General features: G+C 41.7%; 1 protein-coding gene across 1 annotated transcript in view; it reads left to right on the top strand.

Annotated features, from left to right (window-relative positions):
• Nucleotides 1-24,927, top strand: part of LOC126190512 (beta-glucuronidase-like) — a 155,210-nt gene that overhangs the window by 42,995 nt on the left and 87,288 nt on the right. The window contains exons 3-4 of the mRNA XM_049931026.1: nt 6,817-6,999; nt 16,413-16,579. Coding sequence (XP_049786983.1) covers nt 6,817-6,999; nt 16,413-16,579 — 350 coding nt within the window. The remainder of the gene's footprint in view (nt 1-6,816; nt 7,000-16,412; nt 16,580-24,927) is intronic.

Raw genomic sequence — 24,927 nt, 5'->3', positions numbered from 1 at the left:
GGTCCCGAGTTCGAGTCTCGGTCCGTCACACAGTTTTAATCTGCCAGGAAGTTTCATATCAGCGCACACTCCGCTGCAGAGTGAATATTTCATTCTCATACACATTCTCTGGTTTCCAGTAACACTTCATCATCCACTTCACAATGTGTGTCAGTACAACACCTTTGAGGATTAAAATTATGTCCTTAACAATAGTAAGATTAGATCACAACTAACAGAATAAAATTAAAAATTCACGATATTTTTGTGAGTAAGCTCATCACAAAAGTACGTGAAACTGAGAATATTTATAGAGATATAGAAGTGAATGAAAAATTTGGATGTAAATCCAAGGTAAGGAGTTGTCCTGAACTGATTTTAAGTGATATACATGAACACAATTCATGATGTTATGTGTGACTTTACAAAGAAATCTAGAATCTCTCTCTAGTTTGCAAATAAATTTTCACGTCAAAATTGCGCAGTTGCTTTGCGGAATTTCATACTGATTCTGACATTTTCTGATCTTGTTACTGTTGCGCTGCACCTCCTTTGTATAATTAATTTTGTAAATTATTACATTAGAGGTCAACTACATAACACAGGGTGGGGCAAATAAAAGTGACCTAGAGAACAGAGTTCCAGGGTACAAAGAAACACAGCAGAGGAAGGGAAATACAGCACTAATCTGACAATATCAGATGTTGAAAGTGACCACCATTCATCACTTGGCGCTTTTGAGTCCTGCTCGGGAAGTTGCTGAAGGCGGATCGAAACTGGACTGCTGGAATTCCTGCAGTCTCATCCGAAATCATTTGCTGCACCTTTTGAAGACTATGGGGGCTGTTGTGATACACCTTAGACCTTAGGCTTGAGGGCTCTTCACACAAACTAATCCGATACTGATAGGTCAGGTGACGTGGGTGGCCAGCTAGGGCCGCAACCACTGACCTTTGCCAATAACGGCGTCAGGCGTGAAGACTGCATAAATGTGCTCCATGGTTTGGCCGGCTGTATGGGCGGTTGCTCCATCCTGTTGGAAGTAACTGTACGTCTTTTACTCCTCCGTTAATACTGCCACAAATGGTTTGGAAATGTTGGCAATGTAAGTCAGCGTCTGATGAAAGAAGATGGGATCAATATTGCGGCGTGGAGACACTGCATACGAAACCCCAACCTTCTGATCATGCAATGGCGTTTAGTGGGAGTTATGTGGCTTCTCCTCTGGCTAGAACCTGTGATACTGTGAGCTGACATAACCACTCAGGTGAAACCCAGATTTATCATACGTACAGAACAATCCATGTCCAAGCCGTTGAGTGTTATCTCAGTGAACAGCTACTCACGAAACTGGAGGTGCTGAGGAACATTTGTTGGTTTTAATGCATGAACAACAGACACTCGGTAAGCATGCATGTGCAGGTGCAGGTAGAATGTTCCTTCACATGATCGACCTGATATACCGGTCTCTTGCAACAGGTGTCACGTTGATTTGGTAGGACTCTGAAGTATTTACTGGTGACCTGCAGTCACATTTTCTGGGGTGTCAGCACGTTTCGGCATGTGTTTCTACTTGTTCAAAACAGATTATGCCTGACGCCATTTTCGGACTAAGCGTTGTATGGCACCCCTTGCGTGCACTTTGACACCTTTAAACTTCTCACCAAACAGCTGACGACACCGTTTCCACAGCTTTGTTGTCACGTAACTCTCCTCAACAAACACCCGCTACTCCAATGTGAGTACAGTCGTCCCCTTTGCACTGCTCCACTCACACTGACACAGGCTGCACTGCACTCTGAACCGGCGGGGATCACGTGGCAGGTGTACACGTGGTGTGCACTTCACACGGTATGTTTATATTCTTACATCCAAGTCCAATCGTATCCACGCGTCCGTGCCACTTTTATTTGCTCTACCCTCTATAAGGCACGTCAAAGTACACATAGTAATTAGAAGTGGCTGTAACCGTAATATTACATCGATAAGAACTGCATAGAATACAAAAGAAACATTTTTTTTTACAAACTTTATACATGTTGGCCACACGGACAACATGTAATGGATAATGCACTTCGCGCCATACAGTCGAAAGCACATGTGGAGTCCTGGCGTGAGCAAGTTAGAAAAGAGCATTTTGAGTTCTAGGTTCGGCGAGATGACAAAAATGCCACAGGTGTGCCGTTTCCCTACTACAGTACATGAAAGATTTGGCGCTAGTGATGTCCAGAAATGATGTTCAAACAGATGTGTGCTGCATGTTGTTTTAGAAATGTTGCTGAAATTGTCGTCTGTCAATCAATATTAATGCAAAACAGACATCTGCGTGTTAATGATTGCCCAACACGCTCAAAACAAGATGTTTCGCGAATAATGGCTGCAACCAAACGTACAACCGTCTCTTCTGGAGTGTCTGTCGGTGTCTTATGCACTAAACGTTTCATCTCTCCCAACAAAAAGAAATTCATAAGTGGTCCGCAGTATCAACAAAACAATATCCATCACACGGCAGTTTGAGCAACGTCTCCGAACATCATTAAGGCCGGAAGCATTATCGACCTCTAGTGGGGAAATTCTGTACCTGTGACATTTTTGTCGCATCAAAAAATGTTTTTTCTTATCTACTCTAAACACTCTAGAATTTTGTCTACATAGAGTTCTTACATCCTATATTACAGAAGATGAACATTAATAAAACCGACAGACTGCAAGGACTGGTTCCTGACGGGAAAGAGAGAAAAAAAGATCCCATGGACTTGTGTCTGTAAATGGACGGTGTGCGTGCAGTGACAACAAATTGTCTCAGACTACAGTGCAGAGCTGCATCACATCCACGTCACAATAGATTTTCAAGGTGGCCTACGTGAGATGGAGTGCACGTGTTCACATTTCGCATCACGGATTGCTGCACTCTTTCGCATGCTGTGGCCTCTCTCTGAATAGAGTCACTGGCGTTGTGAACATAGTATTGCAGGGTCTACCTGTCAGGAAGTGGTTAATCGCTCACAATGCTTTTCAGATGCTCCCAGAGGTAAAAATCCAGGGAGTTTAAGCCCACTGATTCAGCAGGCCATGCAACAGGTTCTCCGCAATCTGAGAAGATGTCGAGGTATTGGCGAACTGTAATGTGGGAGTTGGGTGGTGTTCCGTTACGCAGAAAGCACATTGGAATGTTGATGGTAGTGACACACCAAAGTCACAATAGTAATCCGTTGTAGTTGCTACATATTTCATTAGAATCAAAAGCATTATAAAATAACAATCACAATAATACAGGAAACTGCCTTACAAGGCCAGATTACTTGAACAAATCACAAATGAATTTCTTAAACCCGGAACAAGACCCGTAAAACTTGAAATTTGAATATGACTAGGTAAATATACTCAGGTAAAGCTTTACTTCAATAGTAAAAATGTCCATACAATTCCCATCAGAACTCTCATTACTTCCAATCAACTGAGGAAAAGATTAAGGGTAAGAACTCAGATCATTTAAGGTTTGGCTAGCCAACTTTCCTAAACAAAACTATATACAGATGACTAAAACAGTTAAGGAGGTGCTTTAATTTTGACCAAACCAATCTTCAAATTTACTTACTCAGTTGATTAATCAACAATATTCTCAGAATGATTACAACTAGAACATGACCATATGGCAATACCCCTAAACTGAGGTTGCTTCAATATTGTGTGTGAATTAGCGATAGACACGAGCAGACCAAGGATTCAAATCAATATGAGAGATCCACGAGACAGGAAATGACATAGAAATGTGCTCAACTTTGCACTGCAATGGAACTTCAGATGCTGTAATTCTCCACCGGAAAGATGGAATCACGCAACAGTGACAACATAACCCAAGATGCAAAGGAGAGGACAGGGCCTGAAATATCTCTCTGCCCCTATGGTGCTCTGCTCCCAGTATGCTGGCGTCGACGGCTGCCAATTATCTGTAACACAACACACATCAACGGCAGATAATATTCTGAGACATAAACTACACCATGTTATCTAGAAAACAGCTGATTAATACAACTGAATAGAAACAAATTAGCCTCTGTGAGTTACTTGACCAATGCCAGTCCTTAAACTTTAATTAATAAGTTCGCTAAAAATCATGCCCTAAAGTTAAGATGACAAAAATTATCTCGGCGCACATTTACATGCGAAACTACCAAATGAACTACAAGGTAGAATAGAGGACGTATCTCGGCCTGTCTTGAAACGCCAGAGCCGGACTTAACTCACTACTCGTTGCACTTCTAGCTACGTCTTTAACCACACTTCATGTCGGTTGGTTGGGCGTAGCCACACGTACTCAACTGCCGTCAAGATAGTTAGTCACAACACCGAGGTAAGTGATAAACAACTTAAACAATTCCAAAGGATTTTTAGTACACTGGCATATTCAATTAAGCCGCACGCAACCCACGGAAGCAACTCAGTGACTCCAATTCAATCAGCCGGCGTAGCTTATAACAGACTCGAAGGAGCTTTTCCTTCCACCTCTAGGAAAACCAAATCACCATGGGCGGTAGATCCGCCCTCACGACTCAACACGCCGTAGCCGCTGGCCCCGCTTCTTCGTTGTCCGACTCGTCCTCTTGCAGTCCTGCCTATGTACACAGTCCCACGTGACTCCACTCACCCCCGATCCCGACACACCTCCACAGCAGAGCGCACGCGCTGCCGTTAAATCCGAGCCGCCAAAGATGAGCAGAAGACAAATAAGCATCGAAGTCGACTCAAAGATCAAAATGACGATCGATGGAAACTGGCGCCAGAAACGCACCAGCTCACACATAACCTGTCACATTGACAAGCATCCCAGGCAAAGTACGCTGCAGGAAATCCAGGTATGTTGCTCCGTCGAGGTGTTGTGGAAATGTGTTCAAATGTGTGTGAATTCCTAGGGGACCAAACTACTGAGGTCATCGGTCCCTAGACTTACACACTACTTAAACTAACTTAACGCGAAGGAGAACACTCACTCCCATGCCCGAGAAAGGATTCTAACTTCCGCCAGGAGGGTCCGCACTATTAGTGACATGGCACCTCTAACCGCGTGGCCACTCCGCGTTGTGGAATAATAAGCAGTCAATGTACCGGGTGGTCGAAAAGTCAGTATAAATTTGAAAACTGAATAAATCACGGAATAATGAATATAGAGAGGTACAAATTGACACACGTGCTTGGAATGACATGGGGTTTTATTAGAACCAAAAAAATACAAACGTTCAAAAAATGTCCGACAGATGGCGCTTCATCTGATCAGAATAGCAAATAATTAGCAAATAATTAGCATAACAAAGTAAGACAAAGCAAAGATGATGTTCTTTACAGGAAATGCTCAATATGTCCACCATCATTCCTCAACAATAGCTGTAGTCGAGGAATAATGTTGTGAACAGCATTGTAAAGCATGTCCGGAGTTATGGTAAGGCATTGGCTTCGGATATTGTCTTTCAATATCCCTAGAGATGTCGGTCGATCATGATACACTTGCGACTTCAGGTAACCCCAAAGCCAATAATCGCATGGACTGAGGTCTGGGGACCTGGGAGGCCAAGCATGACGAAAGTGGCGGCTGAGCACACGACCATCACCAAATGATGCGTGCAAGAGATCTTTCACGTGTCTAGCAATATGGGGTGGAGTGCCATCCTGGATAAACTTCGTACATTCCAGCAGGTGTTTATCAGCCAGGCTGGGGATGATGCGATTCTGTAACATATCGGCATACCTCTCACCCACCATGGTAGCAGTTTTGCTGTCCAGCACCATCTGTCGGACATTTTGTGAACTTTGTTTTTTTTTTGTTCTAATAAAACCCCATGTCATTCCAAGTATGTGTGTCATTTTTTACCTCCCTATCTACATTATCCTGTGGTTTTCAAATTTATACTGACTTTTTGATCACCCGGTATGTGGTCGCCAAGAATCCCTGCCCATGCGTTGATACTGAATCGATACTGATGAGTTGCCTCAACCATTCTCCGAGTATTATCTGTACCCCACAGATAACGATTACGCAGAAACATGATGCCAGTTCTGGTAAAAATTGCTTCGTCGGTAAAGAGGACAAATGACAGAAACCCCATAACTGTGGTGGTCTGGTGCAAAAAACTTGGACATAATTCTTCCCGTAGAGTGAAATCTGGTGCTGATAATCCTTGCACTCATTGCCAGTAATAGTAATAGTAGTAATCGTACTTTGCCTTATACCATGTTCTCAGTCCATTTGCTTGGAGCTTGTATTAGGATTTGTCTCAATATCCTACAGAACCAGTCCTCCAAATATGGTGTACACACAGTCCACCTCCTCCCTGCGCGTTCGTCTGTCTGAAAGAACCCACGATCACACAAGCATACAAAAAGGGCTCGACATATTGTGTGATGAAGTTGGTGTCTGTGAGGCTACTTGTTTTGTTTTGGTATAGTCGTGCTGCCTCGTGGCCATTTCCATTTGCTCGGCCGTACACAAACACCATCTCTGCTTGTTGCCAAACATGAATACCGGCCAATTCGTGCTGCTTCGGTACGCTGCATCACTCACACCTCCTGCAACACACAAGGAACACACGGTGCACGGTCAAAGGTACTTTCATTCGTCTGTGCCATCTACTGTAGCAACGATGCATTTCTGGACACATGTTCATAGGACCTTTTTTCCTCCATTTCAAGTCAGGAATCCGTCGCTGCAGTTTTTCGGTATTATTAATATACACCCTGTATACACAGTACAAATTGTGCCACAACTATCAGTCTGAATTGCTTCTTTAGTACTGCCCGTGTGACTGCCATCTGTGCAGTGCAAGTCATTGCTCTGCTTTTCAGACAGGAGGTGTACTGACGATGCCAGTGCCGGCCAGCTACAACGACGTGACCACAATGAAGGAGGTGCGCGACCACGTGGGACTCGTCTGGTACGACAGGAACTTCTTTGTGCCGCGCTCATGGGACGGCGCAAGCACACGCGTCTGGCTGCGCTTTGGTAGCGTCTGCTACTCTGCTGAAGTGGTACGTAGCCTGATTTGTACATTTGTTTACTGCACATGCTTACTGTGCTAGCGCTGTAGCGATAAATTTAGCCGAGACATACCAATGATTGCAGGTTGCCCATCTAAGAGCGTCCAGGGGCAACAAAATTATGATTATTGACAGAACTTAAAAATTTAAAACGCTATCTTAATCTGCTTACTAAGAAACATAATCTTACGTTAAAATTTTAACATACCAAGACACCTATTACAGATACACTACCTACCATTAAAATTGCTACACCACGAAGATGACGTGCTACAGACGCGAAATTTAACCGACAGGAAGAAGATGCTGTGATATGCAAATGATTAGCATTTCAGAGCATTCACACAAGGCAGGCGCCGGTGGCGACACCTACAACGTGCTGACATGAGGAAAGTTTCCAACCGATTTCTCATACACAAACAGCAGTTGACCAGCATTGCCTGGTGAAACGTTGTTGTGATGCCTCGTGTAAGGAGGAGAAATGCGTACCATCATGTTTCCGACTTTGATAAAGGTCGGATTGTAGCCTATCGCGATTGCGGTTTATCGTATCGCGACGTTGCTGCTCGCGTTAGTCGAGATCCAATAACTGTTAGCAGAATATGGAATCGGTGAGTTCAGGAGGGTAATACGGAACGCCGTGCTGGATCCCAATGGCCTCGTATCACTAGCAGTTGAGATGACAGGCATCTTATCTGCATGGCTGTAACGGATCGTGCAGCCACGTCTTGATCCCTGAGAAAAAAGATGGGGATATTTGCAAGACAACAACCATCTGCACGAACAGTTCGACAACGTTTGCAGCAGCACGGACTATGAGCTCGGAGATGATGGCTGCAGTTACCCTTGACTCTGCATCACAGACAGGAGCGGCTGCAATGGTGTACTCAACGACGAACCTGGATGCATGAACAACGACGTTACATTTCAGATGTGTTACGACCCGTGGCTCTACCCTTCATTCGATCCCTGCAAAACCTTACATTTCAGCAGGATAATGCACAACCGCATGTTGCAGGTCCTGTACGGGCCTTTCTGGATACAGAAAATGTTCGACTGCTGCCCTGGCCAGCACATTCTCCAGATCTCTCGCCAATTGGAAACGTCTGGTCAATGGTGGCCGAGCAGCTGGCCCGTCACAATACGCCAGTCACTACTCTTGATGAACTGTGGTATCGTGTTGAAGCTGCATAGACAGCTGTACCTGTACACACCATCCAAGCTCTGACTCAATGCCCAGGCGTAGCAAGGCCGTTATTATGGCCAGAGGTGGTTGTTCTGGGTACTTATTTCTCAGGATATATGCACCCAAATTGCGTGAAAATGTAATCACATGTCAGTTCTAGTATAATATATTTGTCCAATGAATACCAGTGTATCATCTACATTTCTTCTTGGTGTAGCAGTTTTAACCCTTTGTTGCCTGACGGTACTTAAAAGTACCAGTAAGTTTTGACTCTCATTATTTTCTCGTAGTGCAGTTTCGTGATCTGAGAGCCTGGCGGTACGTAACAGTAACTCTGCTCTACTGTTTCATAGATGTTATTGTGCAATACATAGACCTCTCTGGCGGTCAGAGCTTGAAATTGTTTTTCGCGCGCTGCTGTGAAAACAGAAGACTGTATGTGCTTGTTTCCATTGTGTTGCCTGAATTTGTGCGCAATTTATTAAAACTTCCGTTGAGTTTTCCACTGTACGTACTTACCTTCTTTGTTTTTTTTTATAATAGTTTGAAGCATTACGTTACAAGTGAATGAGATAAAGTGGAAAATATAAGGCGGACTTATTAGTACCGTCAGGTTGTGCGAACACTTTATTGTAGTTGTTCTGTCCACTTTTTCTCACACAGAAATCGGTAAATACATTTGCCTGCGGAACAATTAGAACAAGCAGGAAAGGTTTGCCAAGGAATTTACCTAAAGAAAAATGTCTAAATCAAATCAGAGAGTCATCTTTAGACCATTTCAATGAAAGGAAAATAAAGTAGTGTATTTTGCATCAAACTTCCATGGCACTGAACAGAGCGTAGTGACAAAAAACAGAAAGATGGAACTAGTATGACTAAACCATGTCCAGTTATTGTATGTAATTACAATAAAAACGTGGGTGATGTGGTTCATGCAGACAGATAACGTTCAACTTATGGTCTTGACAAGCGATCAAAGAAATGGTGGCACTGTCTCTTCTGGGGAGTAATAGAATTGCTTTTGTCAATGCTTACGTCATTTTCAGTGATCTACATGGGGCACTGCCACTGCTGGAATTAAGGCGTGCTGTGGCACTAGGGCTCTGATAAAGATGAAATAACTCTCAAAGAGAAGGAAGAATAACTTTTCTGTTCCGAAGGATGTACGTCTTGGTAACCGAGGAAACCATTTTGTAGTGTTCAGTTGTAAAAGAGGACGATGCGAAATGTATGCGAAAAATAAAATTCAGTCGAGACCACATTCACAATGTAGTACATGTAAAGTGTATTTGTGCTGCAATGAGAAAAAGAACTGTTTCCTACAATTTCATGAGGTATCACTAAATATGTGATATGTATATACTGTCAAAAATGTATAGCTAAGTTACTATGTATTGTGAAGTTGCTCTAGAATAAATTTATGCGAAATTTAAAAAAAAATCAGAAATATCATATTTCTGTTAATTAATTTTCTAATGTAAAAATATTTAATATTTATGTGGAATGAAGTACAAGTTATAAAAATTGGAGCATTTTTCTGCGCATGTTGTGATTCTGTCCATGGAGTCTGACGGTACTTTTCAGAAGCAGGAGAGAAAAAAGTTGTGAATCATCATCATCATCATTTAAGACTGATTATGCCTTTCAGCGTTCAGTCTGGAGCATAGCCCCCCTTATACAGTTCCTCCATGATCCCCTATTCAGTGCTAACTTTGGTGCCTCTTCTAATGTTAAACCTATTACTTCAAAATCATTCTTAACCGAATCCAGGTACCTTCTCCTTGGTCTGCCCCGACTCCTCCTACCCTCTACTGCTGAATCCATGAGTCTCTTGGGTAACCTTGCTTCTCCCATGCGTGTAACATGACCCCACCATCTAAGCCTGTTCGCCCTGACTGCTACATCTATAGAGTTCATTCCCAGTTTTTCTTTGATTTCTTCATTGTGGACACCCTCCTGCCATTGTTCCCATCTACTAGTACCTGCAATCATCCTAGCTACTTTCATATCCGTAACCTCAACCTTGTTGATAAGGTAGCCTGAATCCACCCAGCTTTCGCTCCCGTACAACAAAGTTGGTCGAAAGATTGAACGGTGCACAGATAACTTAGTCTTGGTACTGACTTCCTTCTTGCAGAAGAGAGTAGATCGTAGCTGAGCGCTCACTGCATTAGCTTTGCTACACCTTGCTTCCAGTTCTTTCACTATGTTGCCATCCTGTGAGAATATGCATCCTAAGTACTTGAAACCGTCCACCTGCTCTAACTTTGTTCCTCCTATTTGACACTCCATCTGTTTATATTTCTTTCCCACTGACATTAAAAGTTGTGAAAAATAAAATAAAATTTTACAAAAAATCCTACCGTCATTTGAGGCCACAATAGCATAAATTCTGCAAAGAAAATGTTAAAAAGTAAATTTTTTTTCTTATGTCAGGAAACAAAGGGTTAATGGCCAGTAATGTAGAAACTCTTTGTTTGTCTTTAGACCGCGTAACTGACATCGCGCAAATACTTCATTGCAGCCAGTATTTGCGAATGAGAGCAGTTAGCGACTTTCTACAAACTTTACACATAATTTCAAACATTTACGAATCTTTTACTCGCTGACATCCCGCACAAAATGATGAAAGGAAACAAATTTATCGCATACTACGGTTTCACTGTTCATGCTCTCAAACTTCAGCATCAGGCATAACGTTTTAATTTTTTACTTCTTTACTACGAACTCCATTTGTAACACGCTTTACAAACAGTACACACACATATCAATAAATGCACCACCAAACTTATATCATTCTGTAACGAATATTTCAGGAGATGTGGCTTCATAAACATTGAGATAAGTGAAAAACTAGATTTTGTCTAAAATGGAGCGCCGATTACCCGAGCTAAATTCATCTAGCGTTTCATTATGAGAGCACTTAGCGAAGCACTTCGCGACTTCCAACAAACCTTAAGCGTAATTTCAATCCTTTCCTAAACTTTATCTCGCTTATGTGTTTAAAGTCAAATATTTAAAGCATTAACGGATTAGCAAAGTATGATATTTGTAATGAGACGTTTGAAGCTCTTTTATACATGGGGGTTTACTAGGTCTTATTTGCTTCGAGACAGTCTGTGGTTCTGTGTTATGAGTATTATTATCTGTCCAGCTACGATACAGTCTGTGAACTGTAATGTCTAATAGTCTCTTTCACCTATGGCGAATTGTTGTCTGTGTGGTAAATACCAAGTTATTGGTCTCACCAGCCCATTAATTTCACTGGATGAAAGAAGGCAAGTGCTTATGACCACCATATGACTATGTCTTCTGAAACTATTTGAAGTTCTACATCTACAGGACTACTCTGCAATTCACATTTAAGTGCTTGGCAGAGGGTTCATCGCACCACAATCATACTATCTCTCTACCATTCCACTCCAGAACAGTGCGCGGGAAAAACGAACACCTAAACCTTTCTGTTCGAGCTCTGATTTCTCTTATTTTATTTTGATGATCATTCCTACCTATGTAGGTTGGGCTCAACAAAATATTTTCGCATTCGGAAGAGAAAGTTGGCGACTGAAATTTCGTAAATAGATCTCGCCGCGACGAAAAACGTCTTTGCTTTAATGACTTCCAGCCCAACTCGCGTATCATATCTGCCACACTCTCTCCCCAATTACGTTATAATACAAAACGAGCTGCCCTTTTTTGCACCCTTTCGATGTCCTCCGTCAATCCCACCTGATAAGGATCCCACACCGCGCAGCAATATTCTAACAGAGGACGAACGAGTGTAGCGTAAGCTGTCTCTTTAGTGGACTTGCATCTTCTAAGTGTCCTGCCAATGAAACGCAACGTTTAGCTCGCCTTCCCCACAATATTATCTATGTGGTCTTGCCAACTGAAGTTGTTCGTAATTTTTACACCCAGATACTTAGTTGAATTGACAGCCTTGAGAATTGTACTATTTATCGAGTAATCGAATTCCAATGTGTTTATTTTGGAGCTCATGTGGATCACCTCACACTTTTCGTTATTTAGCGTCAACTGCCACCTGCCACACCATACAGCAATCTTTTCTAAATCGCTTTGCAACTGATACTGGTCTTCGGATGACCTTACTAGACGGTAAATTACAGCATCATCTGTGAACAACCTAAGACAACTGCTCAGATTGTCACGCAGGTCATTTATATAGATCAGGAACAGCAGAGGTCCCAGGACGCTTCCCGGAGGAACACCTGATATCACTTCAGTTTTACCCGATGATTTGCCGTCTATTACTACGAACTGCGACCTTCCTGACAGGTAATCATGAATCCAGTCGCACAACTGAGACGATACCCCATAGGCCCGCAGCTTGATTAGAAGTCGCTTGTGAGGAACGGTGTCAAAAATTTTCCGGAAATCCAGAAATACGGAATCAACCTGAGATCCCCTGTCGATAGCGGCCATTACTTCATGTGAATAAAGAGCTTGCTGCGTTGCATTAGAACGATGTTTTCTGAAACCATGCTGATTACGTATCAATAGATCGTTCCCTTCGAGGTGATTCATAATGTTTGAATACAGTATATGTTCCAAAACCCTACTGCAAACCGACGTCAATGATATAGGTCTGTAGTTCGATGGATTACTGTGCAATTTTCCAATCTGTAGGTACAGATCTATCGGTGAGCAAGCGGTTGTATGTTATTGCTAAGTAGGGAGCTATTGTATCAGCGTAATCTGAAAGGAACCTAATCGGTATACAATCTGGACCTGAAGACTTGCCCGTATCAAGCAATTTGAGTTCCTTCGCAACCCCTAAAGTATCTACGTCTAAGAAACTCATGCTAGCAGCTGTTCGTGTTTCAAATTCTGGAATATTCAATTCGTCTTCCCTGGTGAAGGAATTTCGGAAAACTGCGTTCAATAACTCCGCTTTAGCGGCACAGTCGTCGGTAACAGTACCATCGGCACTGCGCAATGAAGGTATTGACTTCGTCTTGCCGCTTGCGTACTTTACATATGGCCAGAATTTCTTCGGATTTTCTACCAAATTTCTAAACAATGTTTCGTTGTGGAACCTATTAGAGGCATCTCGCATTTATGTTTGTGCCAAATTTCGCGCGTCTGTAAATTTTAGCCAATCTTCGGGATTTCGCTTTCTTCTGAACTTTGCATGCTTTTTCCGTTGCCTCTGCAACAGCGTTCAGACCTGTTTTGTGTACCATGGGGGATCAGTTCCATCTCTTACCAATTTGTGAGGTATGAATCTCTCAATTGCTGTTACTACTACACTCCTGGAAATGGAAAAAAGAACACATTGACACCGGTGTGTCAGACCCACCATACTTGCTCCGGACACTGCAAGAGTGCTGTACAAGCAATGATCACACGCACGGCACAGCGGACACACCAGGAACCGCGGTGTTGGCCGTCGAATGGCGCTAGCTGTGCAGCATTTGTGCACCACCGCCGTCAGTGTCAGCCAGTTTGCCGTGGCATACAGAGCTCCATCGCAGTCTTTAACACTGGTAGCATGCCGCGACAGCGTGGACGTGAACCGTATGTGCAGTTGACGGACTTTGAACGAGGGCGTATAGTGGGCATGCGGGAGGCCGGGTGGACGTACCGCCGAATTGCTCAACACGTGGGGCATGAGGTCTCCACAGTACATCGATGTTGTCGCCAGTGGTCGGCGGAAGGTGCACGTGCCCGTCGACCTGGGACCGGACCGCAGCGACGCACGGATGCACGCCAAGACCGTAGGATCCTACGCAGTGCCGTAGGGGACCGCACCGCCACTTCCCAGCAAATCAGGGACACTGTTGCTCCTGGGGTATCGGCGAGGACCATTCGCAACCATCTCCATGAAGCTGGGCTATGGTCCCACACACCGTTAGGCTGTCTTCCGCTCACGCCCCAACATCGTGCAGCCCGCCTCCAGTGGTGTCGCGACAGGCGTGAATGGAGGGACGAATGGAGACGTGTCGTCTTCAGCGATGAGAGTCGCTTTTGCCTTGGTGCCAATGATGGTTGTATGCGTGTTTGGCGCCGTGCAGGTGAGCGCCACAATCAGGACTGCATACGACCGAGGCACACAGGGCCAACACCCGGCATCATGGTGTGGGGAGCGATCTCCTACACTGGCCGTACACCACTGGTGATCGTCGAGGGGACACTGAATAGTGCACGGTACATCCAAACCGTCATCGAACCCATCGTTCTACCATTCCTAGACTGGCAAGGGAACGTGCTGTTCCAACAGGACAATGCACGTCCGCATGTATCCCGTGCCACCCAACGTGCTCTAGAAGGTGTAAGTCAACTACCCTGGCCAGCAAGATCTCCGGATCTGTCCCCCATTGAGCATGTTTGGGACTGGATGAAGCGTCGTCTCACGCGGTCTGCACGTCCAGCACGAACGCTGGTCCAACTGAGGCGCCAGGTGGAAATGGCATGGCAAGCCGTTCCACAGGACTACATCCAGCATCTCTATGATCGTCTCCATGGGAGAATGGCAGCCTGCATTGCTGCGAAAGGTGGATATACACTGTACTAGTGCCGACATTGTGCATGCTCTGTTGCCTGTGTCTATGTGCCTGTGGTTCTGTCAGTGTGATCATGTGATGTATCTGACCCCAGGAATGTGCCTAGTAATCAGGGGACTTGGGTTCAAATCCCCCTCCGGTACAAATTTTCAACTTCGCCCATTGATATAAATCAGTGACCACTAGCAGCTAATGTCTGTAATTTCTTTGTGTCTTGACTTCTCATTTGGTGCCCCTGCATGCCTATCCTCATCCTTCCACCTTCCCATGGCTCCCATATCCCTTGTACATTTTCATCTGAGTCAGTTTTTACTACTAACTGCACTACGCACTGTGTCAAATCTTTGATGTGGAATTGGCCACTTCTAATTGAGACACATCCTGTCTAGAAATCATGCAACTGTTCCACTTCTGGTTCCCCTTTCAGTTTGGTGTTCCAACTGGCAGCTTTTGTCACATGAGCGTTAACCTATCATGTGTTTATACACAATGTCATTAAATTTATGTCAAGAGAGACAAATAAGGAAGCAAAAATCTCAATAAAAACTGGGCTTGAGAGTGTTATAGGAACTGCTAGCATTAATAATAAAGAGAGCAAAGAAGGAAGGAAACCATAGCTGCAAGTACTTTCCAAGGCTTCACTCTCCTGAAAGATGCAAAAGAAGAAGAAGAAATTTTATTTGTAGCTGATGTTGCAGAACAGGTCATCAGATGACTGACACATAATTTCTGCATGAGCCCTGTTCTTTATTTTGTATTGTTAGTGTATTGCAGTTAGTGAGACTGTCTCTGATGGTTTATTTTTTACATCTCTTTGGCCCTTGAGATCACCTTCTTGCAGTGCATGTATGGATTTGTTTTGCTTTGTTTGAATTTTTGTTTATCTGTTTATTTCTTTTCTGGTAACATAACAAAAAACTGTTGACTTTGATTTCTGTATTTGTCAAGTTGTTGGTTGTATGACAAAACCTGTCACTACGATCATTTCCAGACTTGCTAGCTATAACTCGCAAATTACATGAGAAAGGTGTTTGTGAGTAGAGTTCAGCTGTTGAAATATACCTCCCCTACCACATGGTATTCACTCTAGCCAGAGCCCCCACCGCTACTGCTGCCCCTCTTCTAGTATGCCATTTGCGCAGATGTGGGCCAACTTTTTAGTGCAATCTCTACTATGACTGATTAAATTTGGGCCCCGAAGACAACTCGATAGGTTCTAAGGATGTATGTAAATAAAATAAACCCTAGTACAAAATCTCAGTAATTATGTTGGTGGATATAATTTTTGACCCTATTTATGTATTTGGGATTAGATACAGGAGGACAACAGCTCAAATCCACATCCAGCCATGCAGATTTAGGTTTCCTGTGATTTTCCTAGGTCCTGTGTTCACATACATGAGTATAAATTGGTCCCAAAGTAAAGAAGTTCTAATTTCTCACAAGACACCCATAATTAAGACTGCATTGTGAACAACTAAAAGGATGGTATCTTATGATGTCTGAAAACATAAAAGACAATATGTTCATATTAATAAGTGATGGTAGATGAAAGTTAAAAAATATTTTTGTTGGCCATTATTTTCAATTAACTGCACTATTTTCAGATATTACAGTGTGGACAGTTGGTGTTTGGGCTGTAGCAGTGAAACAGTTTCATGTTTAATCAACTTGTTTTCCTGTCTTTTTTTCAGTGGGTGAATGGTAACAGAGTGGTGGCACATGATTTTGGCCATCTTCCATTCCAATCTGAGGTCACAACTCTGCTGAATTATGGAGCAAGCAATCGAATAACAGTTGCAGTGAGCAATCTGCTTAACATCACAACTATTCCACAAGGCTATTTCCAAACATTGGCAACGTAAGTGTAGAGTTTTAGGCAAATAAACATAGTGTGATTTGCAATTTACAAAGTAAGACTGTATTTATACTCAAGTCAGCAATTTAGTAGTTTCTGCACTTTCTCTATAATCGATAGTTTTATCAACTGTAAAACAATGTAAACATTGGACTTTATCTGTGATGACACAATAGTTCTTGTGTGAAAGCTGAGATACAGTTGGATATTGGCATGGGTAATAATAATGCTAAAATATTATAAAGAACAGAGCTGAAATTTGTTATAGCACACAGAAGAGCTATCTACTTAGCAGAATAACTCTTCTGATGAATGACACAGCAACAGATTTTGAGAGTAGCAAAGCAAAAACTAAAAAGTTGCTTTCAAATGCTTCTTCATGAAGAAGATTGCTGGAATACTGTCCCATTTTAATCACTACATATCTACTGCAATGAGTGATTTATTTGTTTATTGATTTTATTTATTCGCCCAGTGTTGTAGGAAACTGGTGAAACTGCTAAAATTGAATGAGAGCCCAACCATGATGAAACTCTCTGTCTTATTTAATACAGAATTTTTGACTGATTTGACACCTATTCTAACCATAATACATCACAGATACATCAGACAAAATTATGCTCAATGACTGGAAGAAAGCACTGGTCACACTATAAGAAGGAGGCAGAAGTGATCCGCAATACTTGAGTATTGCTCATCAGTATGGGATCCGTACCAGGTCGGGTTGACAGAGGAGATAGAGAAGATCCAAAGAAGATGGCGCGTTTCGCCACAGGGTTATCTGGTAAACGTGATAGCATTATGGAGATGTTTAGCAAACTCAAGTGGCAGACTCTGCAAGAGAGGCACTCTGCATTGCGGTGTAGCTTGCTGTCCAGGTTTCAAGAGGGTGCATTTCTGGATAAGGTATAGAATATATTGCTTCCCCCTACTTATACCTCCGGAGGAGATCACAAATGTAAAATTAGAGAGATTCGAGCATGCACGGAGGCTTTCTGGCAGTCGTTCTTCCCGCGAACCAAACACGACTGGAACAGGAAAGGGAGGTAACGACAGTGGCACATAAAGTGCCCTCCGCCACACACCGTTGGGTGGCTTGCGGAGTATACATGTAGATGTAGAAAACTACTATCAAATATCATTGACATCAGTGTGTTGTAAAATCTTAGAACACATTATAAGTGCTAACAGAATGATATCCACAACAACTGGCCATGTGAAACTCTGTTCATGCCTTCATTCACGACATCCTGAAACCCATGGCAGTTATCAGGGCAAATCATAAAGCCTGCATTTTTTATTAGCCAAAATGAGGTTCTTGCAGGTAATTACAAATACATGTACTAAAGGGTTGCACAAAAAATTGGTCACAGGTACAAGACTGCTCATTGTCATCCACCAACTGCTATCTGTTGCTTTGAAGCTGTTGTGGCCATGTTTTGTATCATCAGGATTCCTTCACTATCTAATTATTATATGTTTATCTATTTGTTGTTGTACCTGCTCATGCTGGGCAACAATACATGAATAACTGGTGAGCAGTCCATTCTCTGTGTTGATTTTTCATGCATCACCCTGTATATAGAGATACCTTACACTATTTTTTCTCATAGTCCCCACAGTGGTTCATACATTTGTCCCATCACAGCACTAAATCTGAGATGCCACTGCTGTAGAATTTTATGACTGATTGTGGAACCAATGTAAGACTACTGTCTTGACTTCATTGTTGCAAAGTGCATCACTGTCCTGCCAGGAACTTCAGCAGACAGAAAATGTGGAATTCACTAGGGCATGAGGTCCAGGCTGTAAGGTGGGTTGTCCAGACCCTCCCAGTGAAATAACTGGAGCCTGTCAATGATCCTGTTAGCCACAGGTTGCCTTGCATTGTCATGGAGGATAAATGTTACCCATATCGAGAATCCCTTGGCACTTCTTCCTGATGGCAGCCCACAGGCATAACAGTGTGGAACAATAACAGTCACATTGGTAGGTCCACATTGTGGCTTGAAATCCAGCAGGAGCAGTCCATGGAGATCCCAGAATACCATTAACAAAACTTTCCCAACAGATGTCACTGAACAGAATTTTTTTGTCTCTGGTGAATTTGGATGTTTCCACTCCATGCTCTGATGCTTTGATCCTGGTGTGAAATTCGCTAGCCACAGTTCATCACCAGTAACAAGAATCTGTCAACCTTCTTGGCATAGCATTATAGATGATTCAGTGAAGCAGACATCTGCTCTCCTTCTATCATGTCATCCAACTCCTTAGGCACCTGCTGACATGAAATCTTCCAGTACTCTAAGGACAAGTGAATGATGTCATAAACACTTGCATGTGAAATGCCTAGCTCTCAGGAAATGTCCTGGATGTGTACATGGCAATCTGCTTCACCATTACATCCATGCAGGAAATGTTACCATCAGGTAGCAATGAACACAGCTTCTATGAATACTCATTGTCAAACAATTCTTCATGGCCTATTGCAAACTCACAATGCCACCACCTCACACTTCTCAAAGTGAAACACTTATTTTGAGGCACACTCATCCCTTGCACCATAGAAAGTGAATCACACTTCGTTAATTGTATTGTCATGTTCACCTACTTTATTTCTTCGTTGATAGTTCTTGGTGTCAATGTACTGCATTGTTATACTGTCTGAAAAATGGGACATAGAAGTTCAACATTGACTACTGTAAATGATGTAGCCGACAGCTGCACAGTTGCATCACAGTTCTTTACTTTCATTGTTCACAGCCCCCCCCCCCCCCCCCCAATATTCCACAGTTATATGGCCAGTTCACTATTGGTAAATGTTAAGCTTCATTAATAGGTTGCAGGCAAACATCAGCATACTGCTACAATAGTTTGCTGTTGAATATCTATGAGCAGTAATTACCTAACCACACAGTTCACAGTTCTTGCAGAATAATAAGGTATGTGTGACACTATTTCTCAAATAAATTGAACAGACACTGTCATCGTTTTAACCCCTGGCCTATTTGTATTACATTAATTCCACTGTTAAGTTGATGCATTGTTGTTACTTGAAACAGGTCATAATTTACCTCTGAAAATCGGTCATGGACTGACTGTCTCGGGACCAAAAATCAGGCCTTTATACATCCTCACCATAATAGGCAGTGAAACTATACATTGTTCGATGTTTAAGTTACAGAAATTACAATTAAAACATAGCTCATTCAATTAACTGAATCCATCAAAAAATTCCTTCTTTTTAACCGTTTCTTCCACCACCAACATTATGCTGATTTATTTGTTTAAATAATGAAATTAACAGATACTCAAACAATACTTCTGACAGTCTGGTAATTATTTTGAGATTAAATAAGGGCTAGCTTTGCTAACATGTTTTTGAATGGAGCCAAATAGATACTTTGAGAATCCTAGTAGTTCTTCTTCCAAATGTTTATGATTAGTACAGAATTTATATTTGTTTATAAGTCAACAACAGAATCTAAGTCACGAAACAATTATTGATTTCACCCTATAACAAAAGATATTAACTAGGAGTAGTCAAAATAAATTAGGAAATTAATTACATACACAAAACTAAGCACAAAATTTGATCTGGTGCTATATTCCTTAAGACTGAGGGCCAACCTTTCTCTTTTATAGAAATGCAGATTATACTCATGTATGTTAATGGTAATTAGTCAAAACTGAAAATAAAATGAATTTAAGTGTCAGATGGCAAAACAAGAGAGGAAGTAAAGAGATCCGAGGTTGCTTTGTCACATTACCCCCTCACTGGATTGACCAGACAGATATTGCAAATAACTGATTGGGCAATTCAGTGACCACAAATGACTCCAGAAAGTCGGTTTAACATTCTACACACAAAATATTGCATAAGGAATCTCCTTGTCAAAAATTACAGTACATATGTTTCTCAAATTTCTACTTATATGAGCTGGCCATACGAAAATCCCCATACAAGATATTTACATATAGTGTATTGTACAATGGCACAAAATAACCACAAGTTATATTTTTAATAAAATTTAGGCATGTTCATCGTAAGTGATGTCCTTGCTTCAAAGAATAAATGATTATAGGTTGCAAAAAGTTAAATTGCACTGCACATTCCAGTTCATTTTCAGACATAAAAATTCACTTTTTCAATGTTTATTATTTTGCACAAGCACTTTCACTCATTTAATGAGCTTTAACACATTTTCTCGCCAAGTCACCCATGTCTTTAACATGCCCAAGTGGCAGTACAGAAATGCACTGCCATCAGTTCCCTTGGAGGTGGTTCTCCTCTGCCACAATACATGAAAAAATTAGACAAAATACCCCACTTTAGTACACTCACTTTTACTTCTAAGTATAAGGGAAAATAAATAATGTCAAATAACAGTCTTTACTTTGTAAATAGAAGCATTACACAGCTAACATAACATAACAATAATTAGCACTAAAATTGACTATAGTACGAAAGGTGGGGACTAGTAAAAATTTTAAAATCAAGTGCACATTACACTACGAAGCATTACTCTAGGTCATAACTCTGTCTCAAACTTGTTAAACCTGAAAGATTTGGGTTTCTTTCCCATTTGCAAAATCACTAAAATGCCAAGTCCTGGTTTGCAATTCACACCATTTATTGACTCGTATCACCTTAATGTCCAGAATATGTATCTTACCTTTAGTAGAATCTCAAGATGTACAGTAGCATAGATCATCAATCAATACATTATGAAAAAAAGAATAGAGTGACAATCACATAACTTAATAACTACTCAAATCAAAATTAAGGGGATGAAAGTTGTACCGAATCATTGCCCTACTTCTCCACTCAACTCTCAGTACTACTCTCATTCAGCCAGAAAATGAAATCCTCACAAAATGTTACCAAATAGTTGACCTGTCAGAATATTCACATCACTCTGGCACCACAGTTATCAATTAATCAGCAAAATTACTTTTCTTTGTTCCAGTATTACAATTTTAAGCTCACAATTGCTCAGAAAGTCAAGTGCACATTACATTACAAAGCATTACTCTAGGTCATAACTCTGTCTCTAACTTATTGAACTTGAAAGATTTGGGTTTCGTTCCCATTTGCAAAATCACTAAAATGCCAAGTCCTGGTTTGAAATTCTCACCATTTATTGACTCGTATCACCTTAATGTCCAAAATATGTACCTTACCCAGAAGTTTTCAGATAACCTATAGGCCTGATAATTCGGCATTATATGACTTGTAACTCATTAAAATATGTCTCTTTCTGTTATGCTCTCATTCCCAGCTGCAGTGTCATGAATTGCACAATATACAAAGTACTCAATGTTGCCTAGTTCAGAAACAGATAATATAGTTACACTGCATTTGTGAGTATATAGTTGTCTTTTTCATTACTCAATCATGTCTGTCAGCTCCAGTATTTTACTTACATTTCTTACCTCATTAGCTAGGGAGTGCATCCTCAAAAAATATCCCTACTCCAGAGACAGGCTCCCAAACCATTAAGACCCTAACATTATTCATTATTTTATTTTTTCATTATTGCTTCATTACCTAATAAATAAATACCTGCTCTGCTTATCCAATGCAAAACTGATTCTACTAAAAAACCCTCCACAGTAACAGACCCATTTGCCAAGGCAAACTTAACTCTCATTACTGATCAGACAAAATTGCCACTTAGAAAAACTATTATTTCACTATATTCCACCAAATTGCTTGAGATTCTAGCCTGAAAGGCAATATTCATACATATCTTGCTTATTATTCCCACACACATTACTTGAGACAGCTATGTTTAAAGCTTTATTTGCTTAATGTTAGGAGAGGGCGTACCATGACACACTTCTATAGGTAGTTAGTTATCTCCATATACTGATTGAACTGAACACAAACACTTCTATTAAACCATGATTAATATTAAGACCTAGTATTCAAGATGGCTTTTACTCCACATTGCCTCTGCTGCTGCACCAAATTATACTAAATTTCACACATGAGCTGATTACTTCAGATGTTAATTATAGTTTTCAGGTAATCTGCACCTTCTCTGCCACACATGCTGATACCTTTCATTTTCTGTTTACCTTATCTCTGTTTCACAGAGATACCGATTTACTTTCATCACATTTCATAAAACCAGAAAAACACAGTATATCAGGTTTTTTTCCAAATGTCATTGCTGGTTTTTTTTAATTGCCTTTTCTTCCATCCTCTAATGATTCCACTACTTATCACTAACATACATTAAAAAAAAAGTTTTGCATCACCCTGGTTCCCAGAACTCCTGAAGATGGATGTTGACTGAGAATATTGTAGCACAGACACAGTCCATTTGAGTGTTCAGAGATGTACTAAACCTGCCCAAAGATGTAAACAACCATGCATGAGCAGCACCTATTAGATGGATGGGGTCTGACAGCCAATCTGTTCCAGTCATTCCACCAGGAAGGAGGTACATAGCTCGTACCATATGTAGTCCAACCATGCCTAGACAGTCATAACCACAGTTTGTTCATGTCTGCATTGTTACTTTGTGCCAGGAAGGGCTCTCAGCAAGGGAAGTGTCCAGGTGTCTCAGAATGAACCAAAGCGATGTTGATCGGACACGGAGGAGATACAGAGAGGCAGGAACTGTCGATGAACGGCCTTGCTTAGGCCACCCAAGGACTACTACTGCAGTGGATGATCGCTACCTGTGGATTATGGAACAGAGGAACCCTGACAGCAATGCCACCATGTTCAGTAATGCTTTTCGTGCAGCCACAGGACATCATGTTACAACTCAAACTGTGCACAATAGGCTGCATGATGTGCAACTTCACTGCCGACATCCATGGTGAGGTCCATCTTTGCAACCACAGGATCATGCAGTGCAGTACAGATGGGCCCAACAACATGCCGAATGGACCACCCAGGACTGGCATCATGTTCTCTTCACCAATGAGTGTTGCATATGCCTCCAACCAGACAATCGTGAAAGACGGGTTTGGAGGCAACCTGGTCAGGCTGAATGACTTAAAACACTGTCCAGCAAGTGCAACAAGGCGAAGGTTCCCCATTGTTTTGGGGTGTCATTATGTGGGGCTGACCTATGCCACTGGTGGTCATGGAAGGCACTGTAATGGTTATACGATACGTGAATGCCATCCTCCAATCGATAGTGCAACCATATCAGTAGCATATTGGTGAGGCATTCATCTTCATGGACAACAATTCGTGCCCATTGTGCACATCTTGTGAATGACCTCATTCAGCATAATGACATTGCTCAACTAGAGTGGCCAGCATGTTCTCCAGACAAGAACGCTATTGAACATGCCTGGGATGTATTGAAACGATGTGACCCACCAACCCTCTCTGAGGGATCTATGCCAAATTACTGTTGAGGAGGGAGACAATATGAACCAACAGTGCCTTGATGAACTTGTGGATAGCGTGCCATGATGAATACAGGCATACATCAATGCAAGAGGATGTGCAACTGGGTATTAGAAGTTCCAGTGTGTACAGAAATCCGAACCAACACCTCTGACAGTCTTGCTGTATGGTGGTACAACATGCAATGTGTGGTTTTCATGAGCAATAATAAGGGCAAAAAGATGTTTATGTTGATCTCTATTCTCATTTTCTGTACAGTTTCCAGAACTCTTGGAACCAAGGTCATGCAAAACTTTTTTGATGTGTGTATATATAGATAACACTGGAGAAACCTTTTGTAAAATATTCCTATGCTAAGGTATCCTGCTGTACAAAATCACATGAAAGTCGAAGATAGAATGTTTTTGATTCACTTATAAACCACAGATAGGATAGGAGAAGAGTTTGAGTGCCTCCGGAAACATGAAAAATGAAACGAACAGATGGAGTAAGCATTATCGCCACATAATTGAATCCATACAGAATGTTGAACCCCCTATTTGCTATTTACACAAGAAATTAGTCCCATATATTACATCAATGCTGAGATTTTGAATCACCAAGAAACTTCACTCCGACAGCTGTCCTGCCAATGGTACCTCTTGTTTCACACTCTTTGATAGCTTACCAGTAGTACCAATAATTTTTATTCCAGAAACATGCATCACTACTATTTGCTATGTGTTCCTAATAGATTCAAAAAATGCCTGTGAAATGCCATTCAAGTCACTACCACTGTCTAGTGAACACATAACATGCATACCTTGTACACTTGCTGTTCTTACAGGGTGTTACACTTCCTTTTTACTTACCATGTGATCTTTTTCATACAGAAAATCCTCATTAATCCTTTCCCTGGAAAAATATCATTCTGCTTACCAAAACAAGAATCACACAGTCAAATGGCAGATAATTACCACTCTCATTAAACTCC

This window comes from Schistocerca cancellata, chromosome 1 (assembly GCF_023864275.1).
Source record: "Schistocerca cancellata isolate TAMUIC-IGC-003103 chromosome 1, iqSchCanc2.1, whole genome shotgun sequence".
NCBI classification, from domain to species: Eukaryota; Metazoa; Arthropoda; class Insecta; order Orthoptera; family Acrididae; genus Schistocerca; species Schistocerca cancellata.
Note: the sequence above shows the minus strand (reverse complement) of the source record. Positions and strands in the feature narration are given on the sequence as shown.